A 21,593-nucleotide genomic window follows, 5' to 3' on the forward strand; every position below is an offset into this window, starting at 1 on the left:
GAAGTTCACAGAGCACGTGATCCTAGCCCTTTCCGGCGGTCTTCGGAGACGCGGTTGCTAGGGAGACGATTCGGTAATCCGGCGCCCACCCTTAAACTGCCACCTTTAGGGAGGAGGAAGTGGTGAGGTGACTGGAGTTAATGGAACACTTTACCAAAGAAATGCCTTGAGGAAACAGGGATGGACGAGACGACCTGGATCGGAGAAGGTCGAATAAAGACGTTTCATAGGGAAATGATAACTAAGGCCTCGCGGGATCTGACTCGCCGAGATCTCAGCCTGAACGTCCCGCTCCACACACCGGCCTCAGATCTCGGTCTTGTCTCTGCAGGCTGGTGCCTCACCTGCCACGGGGGCGTTGCTCAGGTGCGCGGTGCGGCGTATTCCTAACATTACATCTAACTTTGCCTCCCGCACTTGGCGTTTTGGGTAAAATCGAGAGAAGTTCGGCCCGGTGAGCGCAGCGGTGGTGTGGACCGCGTAAGTAAGCATTAAAAAGGAACGTGCAGGGAGAAAACCCCGCTCTTCTGTCCTCTGCGGCTCCTCGCCGTGAACGTAAACTACTCTCAGGGACTTAAGGAATTAAGCATTTTGCTTTTCTAATGCCACAAAATACCTACAAATCGTCTTCTGTAGGTATTTTGTGCTGCATCTAAACCACTCAGGGTGTTTATACCTTTAAACATCAAGACCTCAGTTGAAAAATTAAAATGACCCTACTACCTGTTTTCATCAGCTCCAAGGGCTCTTCGGGCAGAGTCCCTGTCCCTAGGTCTGACTGAGCCCACCATGGGTTCTTCCTGTGCCCCTTCTCCCCGCTGGAGCCCAGCATTCCGAGGGCTTTCAGAAGAGAACCCTGACGCACTATTCTCGATCTTCTAGAAGGGAACCTTTACTTAAAGTGATAACCAAATTCCTCTTAAGCGGATTGACATTCTTGAGTTGTGATGGGGCTTGGGCAAATGTTTGTAGTCTTTCCCTTAAAATGAGTACGAGTACCAAGTTACTATGTAACCAATATTGGTTACAGGACATGGCAATAAAAAAATATTTCTCTGTCCCTTAGGAATATTGGCTCAAAGATGGGACTAGCGCAGATCCAAAATTTTATTTATTTATTAAAAGGAGAAGGAGGAAAAGGTGTGTGTGTGTGTGTGTGTGTGTGTGTGTGTGTGTATGCTTTTAATATAAAAGCAACAGCATCTTACAATTTACATACATATCAGTGAAGAAAGGATGAATTATTAAAAGGACGACAACTGGGTAGCCAGTTGAGGGGAAAAACAATAACAGCCCCATCTTGCAATTTATCTCCAAATAAATTCCAGCTATAATATATTGTACTTTTCCCTTTTAAAAAATAGTGACTATAGAAAAAATAAAAGGTGAATATTTTTCAAATAGATTGAAAAACTTTCTAAAAGTGACAAGTAAAAAGCCATGTAAGGAAAGACTAATCAACTTGACCATAGAATATTTAAATTTCTAAATAAATAAAAACATTTTAATCAAAATTGAAAAATGAGTCACAAATTGGGAAATGTCACATTTTTAACATGATTTAGACAATGGGTCACTTTTTTGTTAAAAAAAAAAAAAAAGCTCTTACCAATAAAGGGAAATCAGTAGAAATGTGAGCAAAGGACATGAAAAGGCAAGTCATAAAAGTGAAATGTAAAGGGATAATGGTCATATGAAGAAGAGGTTATCATTTTGGAAGTTGTCAGCCTGAATATAGAGACATAAGAGATGGCTTTAGAGGAAAACGTTTCTAAGCTTTACATCATGTGAAGGCTGGTCATTGAGAAAGGATTCTCCACACAGCAGATCTGGCTCCAGTGTCAGTAGTAGAAGCTACTCTCCAGAAAGAAGCAAAACTTAACTCTTTCCATCAGTCTCAACATAGAAGTAAAAAGAGACCTACACTGAGTGGCCAGATTATTATGATCTCTGAACACATAATAATCTGGCCACTCAGTGTATATCCTATATAATAAAAGGCTAATATGCAAATTGTCCCCTCGACCAGGAGTTTGACCAGCAGGCAGGCTGGCCAAGCACCCATGTCCCCTCCCCCTGGCGAGGCTGGCCGGACCCCACCCATGCCCGAATTCATGTACCGGGTCTCTAACACACACACAAACACACACACACACACACACACACATACTGAGTGGCCAGATTATTATGCATTCAGAGATCATAATAATCTGGCCACTCAGTGTATTCAGTCTTTGAAAACATCAAGAGACAGACACTTTACCCTCAAGCTTTTCAAGTGTTCCTTCATCAAAAATGTTAGACAAACCCAGTAGGCTAACTGCAAAGGAACTTGAGGTTGCAAGCAAATGGGCTGCTGAAAGTGAGCAGGCAGATGAAAGTAACTTACCTGAAATTTCTGAGTGTGATGTAGGATCCACAGCACCATTGTCCATTGACCAGCCAGAAGAACCTGAATCCTGTGCAACAGAAGGCATAGAATTATTTGAAGGCAGTCAGCTAAACAGTCACTCTAATTGCACCAAAAACAGATTCGAACAGGTTTACCAACAAGACTGAAACTTTCAGGATGGGCTGTGAAAATGCTGATTGTAAAAGACCCTTCATTAGGAAAGTCCATACAGTTTGCATTGAGACAGAATTTACATGAAATAGGTGAGCAGTGTGTTAAAGAACTCAAGCATTTCATTGCAGTCTGACACCTCTAGTCAAGACTTTGATGTTTCTTTTTAGAAATGTACTTGCTCAGGCAAAAGAAAATGTTTCTAGGTCCCCCCTCCCCCCTCCCACCGCCAGATTGTGTAAATTCTTGATATATGGATATTTGTGAAGAAGAGAAGTACTTTTTGGTAGTTGGCCACCTTTTCAATATCAAATAAGCATCTAAAATAGTCTTAAGATACTTTAATTAGAATTTTCTTATCTACATGTAGAGCCTCCTAATTCATACTTATCTCCCTCCCTTTCCCCCCCCCCCCCCCCAACCCACCTCTAAAATGATGGGTCAAATAATCTTTCAAGTCCTGGAGAATAGCTTTCCATAGTTACTCATGTCTTGTAAGTCTTCCACAGTATGTGATCATTTGGTCATATTAGTGTAATTTTTACAGATCATGCCACTTAAACATTTATAGTCTTTTTGCATTTTATAGTCAATGATACCATGTGAAAATGTTAGAATTCTAAGTGGTTGTTTACTTATCTTAGGATTTGTAAGTTTTAATATGTTTAAGTATAAGATCCAAATAAACTGAATACCTTGTTATCTTAGAGAATATTTGCTTTGAGTATAAACACTCATTATAGTAAATCTTTAAAAGACACCTCACATTAAAATCCTGTTTTTTAAGTAAAAGAAGAAAGGAAATGACATATATCATATATAAAAAATAAATGCTCTGTAGCATCGACTGATTTTTATATTTCGGAGAAGAATATTTTAGCTAACCTGCTTCTTGTTCCTTTGTGAGTACCCTGTTTAATAGTTTGTATTTTTAATGCTTTTAATATTTTTCCCTAGATCTCTTGAAATAAATTTTAAATAAAGTTCACCAAGCTATTTTTAAATGCATATAATATTCTTTCCATATTTATTTTATTTGGAATAGATAAGCACTCTTAATTCATTGTCTCAAGTTTATTATTTTTTAGTTCAAAGAAGCTTTTTCTCCCTACTAATTCTTTTTAATATAATTATATTTTTGTTCTCTCTGTTATATCTTAGTTTTATTTTTGTTTCTATCCTCAATTTACCTATCTTTTAGGAGAAATGTGTTTCAGAGAAGTCTGGGACTGGATATTGTAATTTCTGTTTTTTCAAACTTTATTTTTTAAATGAATTAATTTTCAATTTTTATTATATTTTAGTATAGTTTTGAGTTCACACACACACACACACACACACTAAGAGGTACAGAGATTTCCCATACTCTCCCTTCCCCCATACATGTATAGCCTCCCCATTATCAATAACCAACCATTTGGTACATTGGTTATAATTGATGAACTTACATTGACACATCATAATTGTTCAAAGTTCACAGTTTAAGAGTTTGGATTAATACTTTCTGTTTAAAATATAAAGATTTGCTAAAAAATCACAAAACTTACCTGGTGCTTGTTATGAACAGAAACAATTCTGGATTGATGTATCTGAAGTTTTCATCAGTTAAATTGCCTTGAAGTTCTTAATATTTTAAGGCAATTTACTTAACAAGAACAATCTCTATAAATTAACTTTAAAGTTAATCAGAATTCCTCAAAATTTGTGAAATTTTTAAAGTTGAAGTTGCTTGGCACTTGGTAGACAGGGAATTTTATAAGGATTTGAATTAGAAAATATTAATGGATACTATATTCAAAAATTGGCATTCTTTTGAATTGAAATTCGCCCCCTTGTGGTTAATACTTACAGAACACCCTGGATGTTTTGTTTATCCGCCATCAGATCCAGATTTTCTATGTAAAAGGAGCCTTTGAACAGCAATTTGGTTAAAAGAAATAGCTACCTTTGTATAAATATGCTGTTTTAATTTTAAATGTAGATACTGTGTTTTGGGGGACGAGGCTATGGTGGAGGTATTTAGGCATTGAGGGGACACTGGCTCTGTCATACCAATTCTCGCTGCAGCTACTGCCGGATAGCTAACGTATGTACAGTATTAAAACCGAATCATTACTATGTGCTTTATGATGATATTTTAAAGCTAAGAAAGGTCTTTCACGTATAATTGCATCTATTCGTTCGATACTGAACACAAATGTGGTGAAGGCGGGGAAAGGACGGTGGAATTGCACTTAAAGGTCCTGATTGGTTAAACCTAGTCAGGAGACACTAAAAGAACAACATTCGGACTCGAAGGAGTGGCTCTTACAGCGTCCTTAGCAACCAGTCTTGGTCCCCAGCAACCCTGAGGCTGCGGTGAGTTTGTGGTGACTGCTAGGTTTTGTTTCTGAGGACCTGAGTTAAGGTTATCACCACACTCATCATCCCTAGGCAACCGGGAGATCCACAAAAACCCATACCTGGGAGCACTGAGCCTATTTTGGGGGAGGGGTCCATGGTTGTGGCTGTTGGAAGAAGCTTCCACTACTCGCGCCCCTAGGCAGGCCAGCCATCCTGGCCCCTACTAAGAATCTAAGGTGAAAATCATCCTGCGAAGGCAGGAAGAAGGTCAGCCACCAGGCCATCTGATAGGGAAATAGCTTTTGTGCTGGGAAGACGAAAGAGGTGGGTGAACTTATTGCTATCAATAGGCGAATTCTTTTAATTTCCTCTGGACAGGGACTCCTTTGTCCTCTGGCAAGCCTTATTTCAGAAGCCAACTTGCCTCGCTGGACAGTTTTCAAGTCCTTGTATAATAGGTGAAATTGTCCCTCCCATCTCTCTCTGTCTTTCTCGTTCAAAAATTTGAAGTGTGTGTGTTTGGGGAGGGAGAAAGGTTCACTGAGGATGTTAAATGCAATTATTTTTTAAAGGCAATCTTGAGAAGGTGGTACAAGTTATTGACTTAGGAAAAATTTCTAGGAGGAGGCGAGATGACGATAGGATTCCCTTTTTTACCCGATTTCAACAATATGTCTAAATTATATCTTTTTTTGGTGGTTTTGGTCCAATTATCCTGTGTTTCTTAAGACTACAGTCTGTATCATACATTCTGTAATGCAGGTTACCTATCCAAAGGTTTTGCTATAATTTTAACATTGTCTAGTTCTCAGGAAACAAAATTAACAAGTGTACTTTTTTTTAACCTTATTTTAACTGGAGCTTTAACAAAAATACACTAGGGATTAATGTTGAAATCTTTTTTTTCCTTTTTTAAAAAAATTCTGGGTCTATGCTAGGTGGCAAATGAACTGCCAAGCACCAGACAGTTTACTGGAGCCATTTGATCAGCTGAAACATACCTCTTCAGTGCATATATGTTCTTTGTTTTGATGTCTCAAATAACTCTTTAGGTTCAAGGTGAGTACTAGATTTTTTTATTTCAGTAAGAACTATTTGGCATGAACTCTTGTAATCTTGATAAATAATGTTATATTCCTTTGAGCATCTGATTCATAATCAGAATCATTCATTATCATGGTTAATTTGGTAAGTGTTCCTCTGTTGAAGCTCATTGTTCATCCAGAACTCCTAGTAAAGTGCCTGCAACAAATGCTTAATAAATACTCTGTGTAGTTTTATAAATTAGAATTTCCCCCATTTTTTTGTGCATGTGATTCCAGAACTCTTTAGTGTCCTAAAGATTTCTCTGGTAAAATTTAGCAACAAATGTATATCCTACTGCTACTCAGGGAGATTTGTATCTCACAGGAGCATGTTAACAACTCTGAGATGTCTTATAGTATGCAAACCTTTAATTTTGTTTAATGCAATGTTTTCCAAACTTATTTCACAATAGTTTTTAGGAGATAATAAATCCCTGTATTCCACAAAATACATTTTCTATATGATGTTGCATATAGAAAATGCTAAGGAAGCTACTAGCGAACTAGTCGATCTAATAAAAAAGTAACAATCTTGCAGTATGTAAGATATATAGACAAAATCAGTTTGCAGTAGCAATTAGCAAACTGAAAAGGAAGTAAATTAAGAAAAACTCCACTTATTATAGCATCAAAGAGAATAAAATATGAATACATTTAACAAAGGCAATGTAAATTACATTTTGAAAAGTACAAAATATTGTTGCCGAAGCCGGTTTGGCTCAGTGGATAGAGCATCGGCCTGCGGACTGAAAGGTCCCGGGTTCGATTCCGGTCAAGGGCATGTATCTTGGTTGCGGGCATGTCCCCAGTGGGGGGGTGTGCAGGAGGCAGCTGATCGATGTTTCTGGCTCTCTATCTCTCTCCCTTTCTCTCTGTGAAAAATCAATAAAATAATAATAAAAAAAAATGCCCTAACCGGTGTGGCTCAGTGGATAGAGCAGCGGCCTGCGGACTGAAGGGTTCCGGGTTTGATTCCGGTCAAGGGCATGTACCTTGGTTGCGGGCACATCCCCAGTCGGGGGTGTGCAGGAGGCAGCTGATGGATGTTTCTCTCTCATCGATGTTTCTAGCTCTCTATCCCTCTCCCTTCCTCTCTGTAAAAATCAATAAAATGTATATAAAAAAAAAACAAACAAAAAAACAAAAAAAACAAAATATTGTTGAAAGAGATTAAAAAAGGCAAAAATAAATGGAAAGACAACTTATGCTCATGGATAAGAATACCTAATATTGTTAAGATGGCAATGCTCCCAAATTGATCCTCAGGTTCAGTACAACCCATATTGACATTCTAACTGATCTCTTTGCAGAAGTTGATAATATGATCCTAAAATTCACATGGCAAGGCTACCTTGGGCCTGGAATAGAAAAAAAACAAAAACAACAATATTGAAAAAGAAATACAAAGTGGAAGATTCACATTTCTCAATTTCAAATATTACTATTGAGCATCAGTAATCAAGACAATGTGGTATTGGCATAAAACACATAGATTTCAATAAAATAGAATAGAAACAAACCCTCACATTTGTGGTAAATTGCTTTTTGATAAGGGTGCTAAAATAATTCAATGAAGGAAAAAATTTCCAACAAATGGTTCTGGCACAATTGGATAGCCATATGCAAAAGAATGATGTTGGAACCCTATATCATACCATATACAAATGTTAACTCAAATGGATAAAAAAATTAAATGTAAGAGCTAAAACTACAAAACCCTTAGAAGAAAACAGGCATAAATCTTTCTGACATGGATTAGGCAGTGGTTTTTTAGATATGACAACAAAAAGCACAATACAACAACAACAAATAGACTTTATAAAAAATTATAAATACAGCTCTTCAAAGCATATCATCAAGAAAATGAAAAGACAACCTACAGATTGGAAGAAAATTCTTGCAAATCATACATCTGAAAAGGGATTTGTATCTAATATGTATAAGAACAATTTGTTAAAGAACAACAGTCGATTGAGTAAATTTGAAGATCTAATTGGCTTTATTAAGTGATTCATCCCATCTAGCATCAAGAAAGGAGCTCCAAGGAGTTATACAAATAAGGGGTTTATATAGGAAGAAAGGTGGGGCAAGGGAGCTATTAACAAAAGAAAAAGGATTTTCTGATCAAGACATCTTCTTTTGGGGGAAAGAAATATACAGGTGGGTTTTTTGTTTTTTTGTTTTGTTTTGTTTTGTTTTCATGCGATTGCCTCCTCTGCCTATGAGAGGGTAGGGCTGGACAGGGCCCACATGACAGATTACCTCATTGATATTGAGATTGGTTGATTAAAAATCTATTTCTGGTAGAGTTTAAAACACCAAGTAGGTCAAGTATTAAATCTAGATGTGATATCATGGCCTTTAGCAAAAAGAGATGTTTTCTCTTTTACACATTGCAACTCAATAATAAAAAGACAACACAATGAAAAATAGGCAAAGGATCTGAATATACATTTCTTCAAAAGAGACATACAATGTCTAATAAGCACATGGAAAGATGATTAAGTCAATAGCTATTAGGGAAATTCAAATCAAAACCACTTCAGACCTGTTTGGATATCTGTAATAAAAAAGATAATGTGTTAGTGAGAATGTGGAGAAATCCAATCCTTTATACACTGCTGGTGAGAATGTAAAATAGTGTAGCCACTTTGGAAAACAATCTGGCAGTTACTCAAATGGTTAAACATAGAGTTACCACATGATTCAGCAATTCCTCTCCTAGATATATATTCAAGAGACTTGGAAACATATATCCACACATAAAATTATACATGATGTTAACGGCATCAATAAGCCTGAACTCATTCATACCTTGGATTTCTGGATCTCTGTGGCAGCTATCTCACAGTTAAGTTTATACTTTTATTTATAGAATATAAATTTTCATGACCACATGTGTTTATCACTGATGTTACATTGTATGTGTGTATGTAGGATGGGAGAACAAATACTGAAAATACTACTTTTTACAAGAAGTCCAGGAGAGGATGTAGGAAGCAGTTCTTTGAGAAAAATACATTTTACATTTTTCTTTTAATACAGATTGCCTGTAATAACTTCATGAACCTGGTCTGAAGTGGTCATTCAGCTAGTAGGTCATTCAATCACTTCTCTGGCTATTCAGATTTCCTTTTTTGATTAGTCATGCTTAGGCAAAATGTGCATGTCCTTCATACACTGTGAATATTGGATTTTTCTAATTACTACCAAGTGTATCCTATGGCATTAGTATCCTAAGAGCAGCCAACCAGTGCTTAGTGTCCTTAAAAACTGTGGGCTGCCTATCCTCAGGCATGGTTAATGCTCTTCTAGGACATAGCACCAGTACCTGTTTCATCAGGTTCAGGACTGAGGTTTTCATCAGATGTCATGCAGATATTCAGATATTTTAAACCTTCTTAAATTTCCACATTCAATGTTCAGTTCTTGATGATTCCTTTACTCCTTCAGAAATGGCCTAAATATTTTGATTTACGCTTGTTTTAGATTATAAAAAGAACAATTAAACACCCCCCATATTATTTGATAATTTTGGGCTGAAAGAATTCCATTGTGTTAAGTTCTTTCAGATTTTAGGTATCCTGTTCATTAGATAAAGATACTTTCATTCTTTGAACTCAAGGCCAAAACAGACAGAATTCTGTTGAGACAGATAGTCATTCTTAAATTTAAATAGACTATTATTTAGATCTTGTCATACTTTTATAGAATGCCATATTGATCAAATATTTCTCTTGGCAAATTTTCTCCCCTAAATCAGCTGAAGCCTTGTCATGGAATTCAGCATCTTAAAATGTGATAGTATTGGTTTATAAGCCAGTCCTTTTTCTCTAGGTTATAATTTCTTTTTCTTTCTCTTTTTTTCCCTTGTGAATCTTTTTTTTTCTTTATTGATTAAGGTATTACATATGTATCCTTATCTCCCCATCTTCCGCCCCACCCCCCTGCTCATGCCCTCACCCCCCTTGTGTCTGTGTCAATTAGTTATGCTTATATGCATGCATACAAGTCCTTTGGTTGATCTCTCCCCTTTACCCCCACCCTCCCCTTCCTTCCCTCTGAGGTTTGACGGTCTGATCTATGCTTCTCTGTCTCTGGATCTGTTTTTGTTCATCAGTTTATGTTGTTCATAGGTTATAATTTCTTAAGGGAAGGGACAGCATTTTAATTATCTGTACATCTATCAAACACAGGAAAAGAAGCACTTCTACTTTTGTGAAAACTGAACCAAAGAGAATTTTCTAAATGACAACCCCTTACAAAAAATATTGTGGTACTGTTTGGTGGTGCTAAATATAAAATAGTCAAAAACATTCTTTTATTTCTAGTTTATATGGAAGTGTGAGTTTGTATATAGTTTTCTTTATTTCATATTATGTTGACTATTGCAAAAAATTAAAAAGTACTGACACACATCATAAGCCCAATAAAAGAATTCATCTAGCATCATCTTTTCAACGAGCTTAAGCCAGTGACTTCAGGCAGCTTCAGCTTCCTGCCTTGCAGAAATGCAGGCAAGAAGAGAAGAAAGCCTGTATATATATTCATAAATTCTCTGAATAGAGAAGTACAAACCAAAAGGGAAAGGAGTTCTTGAAAATATATGTAAAACCTTCATCCTTAAGAGACGTTAATGGTACCCTATGGCCTATACTTCTCTTTTACAAACTACACATTTTTAGTCTTTTAACTATTTCCAAATGGGACATGGTTTTGTATTTCCTCACTTTCTTCCACATCCCCATGCCACTTGGTAAAATGGTCCAATAAAGTGTGTTTTTAACATAAGTGTAGGACCCTGAAATGGATGAGATAATCCAGTTCCCAATGTATATTTCCTAAACACTTTGCAATTAAAATTTATAACTGATATACACATATATTAACTTTTTAATGATAAACAAAACAATTAGCTATTTTTTAAAAAACATGACAGATAAAATATAAACCATACACTCAAACTTAATGCTCCAGCTATCTGACAATTCCTACTCTGAGTTTGGACTTTTTTGTTGATAGCAGGGATATATTCAAGGGCCTAAACAAGGAGGTGGGGACTGGGGAAGGGTGAAATGATTAGGAGATTTAAGTTTGGAAAAGTTTTAGCAGTCATGTAAAAGATTAGACTAGAGGAAGCCAGGACAGGAGACTGGAAGATAAGAAGTTATTGTATTAATCTAGGACAAAGATAATAACATCCTAATTTAGGAGAATGGCAGAAGAGATGAAAAGGAGACTTAATTAACAGAATTCCTTTGAAAACAGAAGTCAATAGCACATAGCCACAGTAGTGCATCCCTAATAATTTGATGCTACATGAACCAGTGAACAACCTGAAGCAAGGTGAGGCCCGACAATGACCATGAAAGGAAGATATAGATGGAGCCTTGGTTTCTTATGACTGTGAAGCTGCTAAACAGACCCTAAATTGTCTAGGTTTGAACTTAAAAAAAATTTTTTTTTAACATTAGAAATACATTTCTATCTTGCTAAGCAATTGTCATTTTTACTTCTGTTCTATGTCACCAAACCTAATTCCCATATAATATATTCTTTTTTAATCTTATTTTTACTTAGGTAAAATGTACATATAGTGAAATGCATTAATGTTCATTGTACAATCCAACGAGTATGCTGGGTATCTAACAACCACCTTAAAACTTAGTAGGTTAAATAATTTTTATCAACTCTCATAGTTCTTGAGTTGATTGTACACAGTTGAGGTTGAGTAGCTCTTATTTAGGGTCTCTCCTGTGATTTCAGTTAGATATCAACTGAAGCTCTAGTCATTTGAAGGCTTGACTGGCCCTACTGCACATGTAATAATAACAGTAATACTACTACTGATAATACTAGTCATATGAAGGTTGACTGAATCCTACTTTACAGATAGCAACAACAGCTATAATAATTCCTTGTTGATAGTTTTAGGTTTTAGACTCTACTTTGTTGATAGTTTTAGGTTTAAGTTTTGAGAATTTTATGAAGAATATTCTTACAAAAAGATGAAAAATTTTGTGAACATTGGTAACATTATTAGGTTCTCTAGTTTGTTTATTTTTGGTATGGAGAAGGAGTAATTTAAAATCTTATTTTGTTGTTGTTTATTTATCTCACTGAGGGTTTAATTCCAATACCTTTTTGGGAAACATTTATGAAGACATCATTATTTTCTTTTGGGAAATTTGGGATTATTTGGGCGTGTTTCTTTTATTCTTAGTCAAATGCAATTCTAATCCATAAAATACATTAGGGAGTCTTATTATCTCTGTTGTATATAAAAATATTTTCAAATAGTGTTTCACAAACTACTTTTGGTTAAGCACTATTACTATCAAGATAAGTACTCCTAAAATAAGCCAGAAATTGAGAGTAATCATGAAGAAACTTTCACAGCAATTTGACATTTTCTACCCACCCCATCTGGGAAAGTCTCATCAGCAAGATGGTATAGAACTTGCATTTTGAGCAGATGGTCCAAAAATCTACCCTCTTACCAGCAGATGTGAAAAAGCAACAACTCCGGAATATATTAATTCTGTTGAGAATAACTTGTATTTTATATTACAGTTAGGTCCACTTTGAATGATGTTTCTATACATAGCTCAATATAGCTACGGACATAAACATACTTTTGCTTTATATTCTAATGGATGTAGATTATTATAAGCAAAATTCACTATAGCCAATAGCAATAGATAATGATGTTTTGAGTTTATAATCTATTTTGTGCTATTTTCCCATTACCCTTCCAGATCTCCTTTCCATTCTACTGGACTCTGCCCTGCACCTTCTGGCTTCTAGTTTGGTGTAGCTCAGCGATTTTCAACCTTTTTCATCTCATGCACATAAACTAATTACTAAAATTTTGTGGGACACCAAAAATATATTTTTTTCCCTATTTGACAAAAAGAGGTATTATTTTGATTCATTCACATCAGACAGCTATAGTTGTCATTTTTTATATTTGACAGTCTAAGAGAAAAGATGTCAGTGCCCCTGACAAAATAGTCAGTTATTGCATGTTTTAAAAATCCTTGTCGCACACCAGTGGAAAGCACAGGCAGATGATTAGAGTGGAATCCTGAGAGTGGTAATGGTTTACTCTCTTCTTGCCAGCCCCTGAGAACAACACCATCTCGGATTTCCTTTTCTTTTTTATTTAAATAACTGCCAACGTCATTGGAAAGTCTCTTTATTCAGTTACCCCATTTAAGTGTGTCATCTGTTTCCTACCAAAACCTTGACTAATATAATGATGTGTTTTAAGAATCAGATATCTTAAAAATGAAATGCAAAATAATTCAATATAATTCTGACTACCCATTTTGTTACTTCATTTTGCTGTTTAAATATTCCACTAAACACAAATATTATGACCTAGTTTTGGTCTCACACCTATAAAATGTGCTTAGACATGCTTCAAAAGAAAAATAAATCTGGATATGAGGGCAAGCAGAAAAAGCATAATCTAAATGGTAAAAAGACAGGAGACATAAAAAGAAATTTATAAGTAACCTTAAAAAACTGAAAGCATAGTAATCTAATAATGATCACAAGCACTTATGTAAAACTTCCTATGACTCAGGCTATTCTAAGCAATCTACATATATTAACCTACTAGAGGCCCAGTGCACGAAATTCGTGCACGGAGATGTGTGTCCCTCAGCCCAGCCTGCACCCTCTCCAATCTGGGACCCCACAATCCAGGACTGCTGGCTCTCAACTGCTCACCTGCCTGCCTTCCTAATTGCCCCTAACCACTTCTGACTGCCAGACTGATCACCCCGTATCCACTCCCCTGCCAGCCTGATTGATGCCTAACTGCTCCCCTGCCAGCCTGGTCACCCCTAACTGCTCTCCCCTGCCAGCCTGGTCACCCCCAACTGCCCTCCCCTGCAGGCCTGGTCCCCTCAAACTACCCTCCCTGCCAGCCTCATCGCCCCTAACTGCTCTCCCCTGCTGGTCTGGACCACCCCCCCCACCACCAACTGCCCTCCCCTGCAGGCCTGGGTCCCGAAACTGCCCTCCCCTGCAGACCTGATCCCCCCAAACTGCCCTCCACTGCAGGCCTGGTCACCCCTAACTGCCCTGTCCTGCAGGCCTGGTCCCCCCCAACTGTTCTCCCCTGCAGGCCTGGGTCCTCCCAACTGCCCTTCCCTGCAGGCTTGATCACTCCCAACTGCCCTCCCTTGCAGACGTGGTTCCTCCCAACTGCCCTCCTCTGCTGGCCATCTTGTGGCAGCCATCTTGTGTCCACATGGGAGCAGCCATCTTTGACCACACGGGGGCAGCAATCTTGTGTGTTGGAGTGACAGTCAATTTGCATATTACTCTTTTATTAGATAGGATAGAGGCCTGGTGCATGGTGGGAGCTGGCTGGTTTGCCCTGAAGGGTGTCCCAGATCAGGGTGGGGTTCCCTTGGGGCGTGGGATGGCCTGGGCGAGGGGCCTGTGGTGGTTTGCAGGCCGGCCACAGCCCCTGGTGACCCAAATGGAGGCCCTGGTATCTGGGATTTGTTTATCTTCTATAATTGAAACTTTATAGCCTTGAGCTGAGGCCAGGGCAGGCCAGGGCAGAGTGAAGCTTGGCTTCCTCCATTGCCAGGGGCAACCCAAGCCTCCTGCTTGCTCCAGCTCTGTGGCTGTCGCCATCTTGGTTGGGTTAATTTGCATACTCGCTCCTGATTGGCTGGTGGGCGTGGCTTGTGGACGTAGCAGAGGTACGGCCAATTTGCATGTTTCTCTTTTATTAGGTAGGATTTTTTATAACAATGCTATAAAGGTACTATTCTCTTTTACAGGAGAGGAAACTGAGGTACAGAGCAGTTAAGTATATCAGTTAGTCTGGTTGTATTCTTTTAACTACTATGCCATGCTGTTCTTTCAATGGTTTTACTGATAAAACTGGTAAAGTACAATAAAGACTAAATATTACATGAAAGGTTAATTTTATAGTAGTAACAATATATGGAACATGGGTTTTTGATTCAAAGTTGGGTTTGAATCCTAAGTCTGACACTTTAAATTTAAATTTAAATATTTCCTTAATACAATTTCATGCTTCAGCCTGATTTCCTTCTTGCCACCCATTTCCCCATAAATAATAAATTTACATGAAATATATTATGTGGCACTGGGAGTATATTTGTATTCTAATATACAGTTTAATATTTCTCTTTAGGTTTATGATCCATGAATATGCCTGTTAAGAAATCACCTGTGACTGATATATTTGGAGTAATAGCTCCCTCTTATAAAGAAAAAGTCTTGAGGTTTAATTTGCAAAAGGAAAAGAAAAGAAGGAGTGATAAATCAAAGTAAGTTTAAAAATTTTTCATATTATTAAAGTAGTGGACCCATAGGTATTGTAGAATTCAGAAAATACAGACAATGTGAGCAATAAGTATAACTACAGGCTATTTTGTACATCAATACAAATGCTGTACAGAATTAAAAAATTACTATTTTTTAAATAAATAGATCCATTATTAATCATTTCTAAAATTTTGAGTTCTATGTTTGTTTAAAATAAGCAATCCTTTTATAATCATATATGTGTTTTAAATTGCCATAATCTAAAACACATGAGAAAGCATTTAATAACCATTACATTATGAAACATTTTAGTTATTATTAAATCCTTTGCTATTTTATATTAAACCACAGTAGAATGTTTTTCTGCATCAAATTATTGCTTTAGTATATAATGTCTTAAAATGAAGTTACTAGATCAAAGTTTGTTGATAATTTAAAAATTGTGTGTGACATTAAGAAATTTAAAAAAAAATAAAAGAATAGAATATATAATAAAACATTATTATATATTGTTTTGGTTAAGGTCAAATATTGTTATGTTTATTTCAAATATATTTTTTTAATGAAGAATAGATCAACAGATCAACTTGAAGCTCTGACAACATGCCCTCTCAACTATAATAATTGTGGTATATGTAATTGCAGATCATATTTCTACTTTAATATACCTGAATACAAAATTGTATTTTCCACATGATTTTAAATATAATTATGTAATTACATAAATTATATACAGAGATAAATCATAACATATATCTATGATTTGATTTTAAAAAGTTAATGTTATGATTTTAATTCAAGTCATATTGCTAATGATGTATTTTCTTCATTCACTTCAGCAGTGGCATAATGTTCAAATATAATAAATTCTTATTTTACTTACCGTATTTTCCATAAAGTTAATGCTATAGTGAAAATTATTGTACATTTCTTTGTGTACCTGTATGTTTCATTGAAGTGGATTTTTTTTATGCCTTGCTTCTTAAATTTAACTTGATGCCATTGCTCGCCAAAGTGCCTGAATCAATTTACACTTGCTTTACCAGTATGTAAAAATATCACTTCCCCCATCTTCACCAATACCTGGTATTGTCAGACTTCTTAATATTTGCTGGTATCGTAGGGCCAAAGTGGTACTTGCCTGCTCATGTGTTTGACCAATTTAATATGTGTTGTCTTTTCAAATTGATACTTAATATTCTTAAATATTTATTATTAATTCATTCAGTCTGGCCTGTCTTTTAACTTTGGTTTTGTGGTACCTTTCATCATACAGAAGTCTGGAAATTTAATTTTTTATTATTTTTATTTTTAAAAAATATATTTCTTTATTGATTTCAGAGAGGAAGGGAGAGGGAGAAAGAGATAGAAACATCAATGAGAGAGAATCAGATCAGCTGCCTCCTGCATGCCCCACACTGGGGATCGAGCCTGCAACCCAGGCATATACTCTATCTGGGAATCAAACTGTGACATCGTAGTTCATAGGTCAATGCTCAATCACCAAGCCATGCTGGCCTGGCTGAATATGGAATTATCTTTGGTCTGTTATTGCTTTTATTCTTTTCCTGCAGCACACCAAAGGTGTCATTCCACTCACAGCTTTCCTTATTGCTGTTGAAAAATTGGGTGAAATTTTTATGCTATTTTATTTAGGATTAATGTGTTTTCCCCAATTTTGAGTGCTTTCAAAAATGTTTTATTGTCTTGCATTTTCTGCAGTTTTACTGTGATGTGTCTGAATATAATTAAAAATTATTCTCCTTGGATTTCTTAAACCTGATGTATCTATGGACTGTGTCTTTCATAATTCCTGATAAATTATCAGACATTGTTTCTTCAGTTATTACCTTGTAAACCCATTTTCTCTTATCTCTGATTATTGGACTCTTGATTAAATGCATATAAGACCATCCCATTTTATTTTTCACATCCTTTACTCTTTCATCTTCATTTTCCAGTTTTGTCTATTTTTACTCTATTGTGAATAATTTATTCTGATGTGATCTGTTTTCTGCATGACTAATTATCTCTCTTCTTACCAAATTTATCCATTCCATTTTAATAATTATATATTAATATATTACATTTCTAGTAATATTTTTCTTCAAATCTACTTAGGCTTAGAGTATCTGGTTGCCTACAGATACTTTTAAGCATATTATAGAATAGGTATGATAGTTGTACAATTTGTGTCTTAATTATTCCAATGTTTATAGTCTTGGTAAATTTTTAATTTTTGTTGTTTTCATTTATGTTGTGGCTTATCCTTTCCCACTTATCCTTCGGGGAGTGGGGGAAGTGTTTGTGTCATCCACCAGATAATCTTGCATTTGTTCTCTGCGAGGCACCTGTAGATGCTACCAGTTGGGACAGCTGAAACTAACTTTGCTGCCTGAGTGTTCCCGGCCATTTATCTATCTTTGCCTGGGGTATAAATCTATATTGAGACCGATCTTCACACACACACACACACACATTTCCTTTCTTCTTTCTTTGCTGAGCACCCAGGCTAGCTTCTCTATAGCTCCCCGGGATTAGGAAGAAAGAATTGGGATGACAATGTGGAGGGAACCTCCAGTAAGTTTCCCACACTTTGAAAATCCTGGCCTTCTCTTGACTGTACGGTCACTTGGAAAACATACTGCGTCTTCTCTCCATGACCCCCTGTATCAAGAGAATCAGAATCTGACCCTGTTTGAGATGAAGTAGAGACCTAACTTACACGAAGGATCATCATCTTTGTTTTTCTTTTTTTCTTCTTCTTCTTAGGTTTGCATGAATTGTCATAGGCCTCATACTAAATGTGCTTCACTTATTCTTCCTTAGATACATGAGTTTTTGCAGGCTCAGAGTGTGTTCTGTTAGAGACACACAAAGGGACCCATGTAAATCCTTCAAATGAGGTACTGAAGTCCACACATTTCTGGACCAAAGGGAGAATCACATAGCATTACAATGGATTACTGGTTCCAGATGACACTATTTTGCCACTATTTATTTTAAAACTAAGATTATTTTGTTATGTATAGTATATTTTGCTTTTTTTAAAAAAATATCATCTAGAGATGGAAAAGACCAAAAGATTTTGAAGACTTAAATAAACTATACACATTTTAGCTGACTGGGAAAAAATTAAAGGGAATCTAAGTCTTACATTAAGAAGATTTAGGCAAACTATTAGGATTATTTTACATCTTTGTTACATAAGCTGCTTATTTTTTATATCTAGGATTCTGTAGTCTTCAAAGCTTCCTGAAATGTTAATAAGCCTGAAATATTTCCTTTTTATTAATGTTTTTTACACTTTTATATTTAGTAAAATGTGCTCAACAAATGCATATTCTAAATATTTTAAAAATATAATATATTTATAGTGTATATCAATATAATTTTGATTTTTATATGTATACATTTTTAATATAATATAGCTCTGTATGTGGGTTTTAAATGTCTGTTGTCAAGCACCAGGAAGAAACTTTTTTAGATTCATTTATATGCTGGTCTTTTGTTATTTGAACAATATTATTTGTTTTTGTTTTATGCATCTGAATTATTATAAGCCTTTAAAGAAATCCTAATGGTTAAGATCTCGTAATTAGATCTGTTAATTTTAGATTGAGACATCTGTACTTGTAGCATTTGGGTTGGCTAACAAGTGATTTAGCCAAAAATATGATAACTTAGGAGCCTGGTGGCCAAAAAAATCATGAACACATTCAATATATTACAGTGTAGCTTCCTTTAGGATATATTACCCCAAATAATGTATCAGCAACTACTGATAAGATTATCTGTACAAAATATGTAGGGTCTTGCAAGATTTTAAACCCACAGTCCTCTTATTCTTGGGCTTGTACCATTGTCTTGGTTCAAGTCTCTAGAGCAGTGATGGCGAACCTATGACACGTGTGTCAGCACTGACACGCGTAGCCATTTCTGATGACACATGGCTGCATGCCAAGGATGAAACATTTGCTGCTCCTGAGGATGAAACATTTGCGACTAGAGTCTTGGAGTTAGTTTTTTCCTCAAAGTGACACACTACCCAAGTTATGCTCAGTTTTTTGGCGAAGTTTGACACACCAAGCTCAAAAGGTTGCCCATCACTGCTCTAGAGGGTAGAATATGAGAAAGGATTAAGATTTTAATACTTGATTTCAGTTGTAGAAGGTCAATGCAGTTAATACATTAACAGAAAATGAGGCAAGAAATTTTGAATTATTACCATGCTGATCACTAAATCATAACTTGCCACATAGAGACACAGCAGAGCTTGACATACTTGACATACGGGACTTATAAGTAAAATTCAGATAGTAGTTCTAGATAATTAGTGACTTTGAGCATGTTTTCATATGTCTCTTGGCCTTCCTTCTGTCTTCTTTCAAAAAGTTTCTATTTAGGTCCGTTGCCCATTTTTTTTTTATTGGATCCTTTATCTTCCTTTTATAAAGTTGTACGAGTTCCCTGTAAATATTGGAGATTAAGCCTTTATCAGTGATAACATTTGCAAATATGCTCTCCCATACAGTGGGCTTTCTTATTGTTTTGTTGATGGTCTCTTTTGCTGTACAAAAGCTTTTTTTTGGATGTAGTCCCATTTGTTTATTTTCTCTTTAGTTTCCATTGCCCTAGGAGTGGTATCAGTGAAAAAATTGCTTTGGCATATGTCTGAGATTTTGCTGCCTGTGGATTCCTCCAGTATTTTTATGGTTTCCTATCTTATGTTTAAGTCTTTTATCCATTTGAGTTTATTTTTGTGTATGGTGTAAGTTGGTGGTCTAGTTTCATTTTTTTGCATGTATCTGTCTAATTTTCCTAACACCACTTATTGAAAGAGACTGTCTTGACTCCATTGTATGTTCATTCCTCCTTTGTCAAATATTAATTGAGCATAGTGGTTTGGATTGATATCTGGGTTCTCTATTCTATTCCATTGGTCTATATGTCTGTTCTTGTGCCAGTACCAGGCTGTTTTGAGAACAGTAGCTTTGTAATACAGCTTGAAATCTGGTATTGAGATCCCACCTACTGTGTTCTTCTTTCTCAGGATTTCTGTAGCTATTTGGGGTCTTTTTTTATTCCAGATGAATTTTTGGAGAGTTCTTTCTAGGTCTGTGAAATATGCTGTTGGTGTTTTAATAGGGAATGCATTGAATCTATAGATTGCTTTGGGTAGTATGGACATTTTAATGATGTTGATTCTACCAATCCATGAACATGGTATGTTCTTCCATCTGTTTACGTTTTCCTCTATCTCTTTTTTCAGTGACCTGCAGTTTTCCGCGTATAGGTCTTTTACCTCCTTAGTTAAGTTTATTCCTAGGTATCTTAATTTTTTTTGGTGTGATGGTAAATGGGATTGCTTTTTTTAGTCTCTCTTTCTGTAAGTTCACTATTGGTGTATAGAAAGGCCATAGATTTCTTGGCGTTAATTTTGTATCCTGCTACATTGCCGAATTCATTTATTAAGTCTAATAGTTTTTTGATGGAGTCTTTTGGGTTTTTTATGTAAAATCATGTCATCTGCAAATAAGGACAACTTTACTTGTTCTTTTCCAATTTGGATGCCTTTTATTTCTTCTTCTTGTCTAATTGCAATGGCTAATACTTCCAGTACTATGTTGAACAGGAGTGGTGAGAGTGGGCATCCCTGTCTTGTTCCTGTTCTTAGGGGAAGTGGTTTTAATTTTTGCCCATTGAGTATGATGTTGGCTGTGGGTTTATCATATATGGCTTTTATGATGTTGAGGTATGATCCTTCTATTCCCACCTTGTTGAGAGTTTTTATCAAGAAAGGGTGTTGGCCAAAACCGGTTTGGATCAGTGGATAGAGCATCAGCCTGCAGACTGAAGGGTCCCAGGTTCAATTCCGGTCAAGGGCATGTACATTGGTTGCGGGTACATCCCCAGTAGGGGGTGTGCAAGAAGCAGCTGATCGATGTTTCTCTCTCATGGATATTTCTAACTCTCTATCCCTCTCTCTCCTCTCTGTAAAAAAATCAATAAAAATATATTTAAAAAAAGAAAGAAAGAAAGAAAGGGTGTTGGATTTGGTCAAATGCTTTTTCTGCATCAATTGATATGACTATGTGATTTTTATCTCTCAATTTGTTTATGTGAGGTATCATGTGTACTGATTTGCGGATATTGTACCATCCTTGCATCCCTGGGATAAATCCTACTTGGTCATGGTGTATGATCTTTCTGATGTACTGCTGGATCTGATTTGCTAGAATTTTGTTGAAGATTTTGGCATCTATGTTCATGAGGGATAT

The 21,593-nt window shown here is 36.2% G+C and overlaps 1 protein-coding gene and 1 pseudogene across 5 annotated transcripts in view; both read left to right on the forward strand.

The window, feature by feature from the left end:
• Positions 1–4: 4 nt before the first annotated feature.
• The window catches only part of TMEM232 (transmembrane protein 232), a 206,965-nt gene continuing 185,376 nt past the window's right edge, over positions 5–21,593 (forward strand). For 3 of the 4 annotated variants that reach the window (XR_013814773.1, XM_079794161.1, XM_079794162.1), the window contains exons 1-2: positions 5–480; positions 15,179–15,314. Coding sequence is in view for 2 of the 4 variants with exons in the window: in XM_079794161.1 (XP_079650287.1) it covers positions 15,190–15,314 (125 nt within the window). In the remaining 2 variants the exon portion in view is untranslated. Of the gene's footprint in view, positions 481–15,176; positions 15,315–21,593 lie in introns of those variants that run through there. The other variant, XM_079794163.1, reaches the window with a different exon arrangement.
• LOC307110763 (periphilin-1-like) lies at positions 181–3,526 on the forward strand (annotated as a pseudogene). Its single transcript has 2 exons — positions 181–373; positions 2,249–3,526. The product of its transcript is annotated as a periphilin-1-like (transcript).

This window comes from Cnephaeus nilssonii, assembly GCF_951640355.1.
Source record: "Cnephaeus nilssonii genome assembly, chromosome: 2".
NCBI lineage: Eukaryota > Metazoa > Chordata > Mammalia > Chiroptera > Vespertilionidae > Cnephaeus > Cnephaeus nilssonii.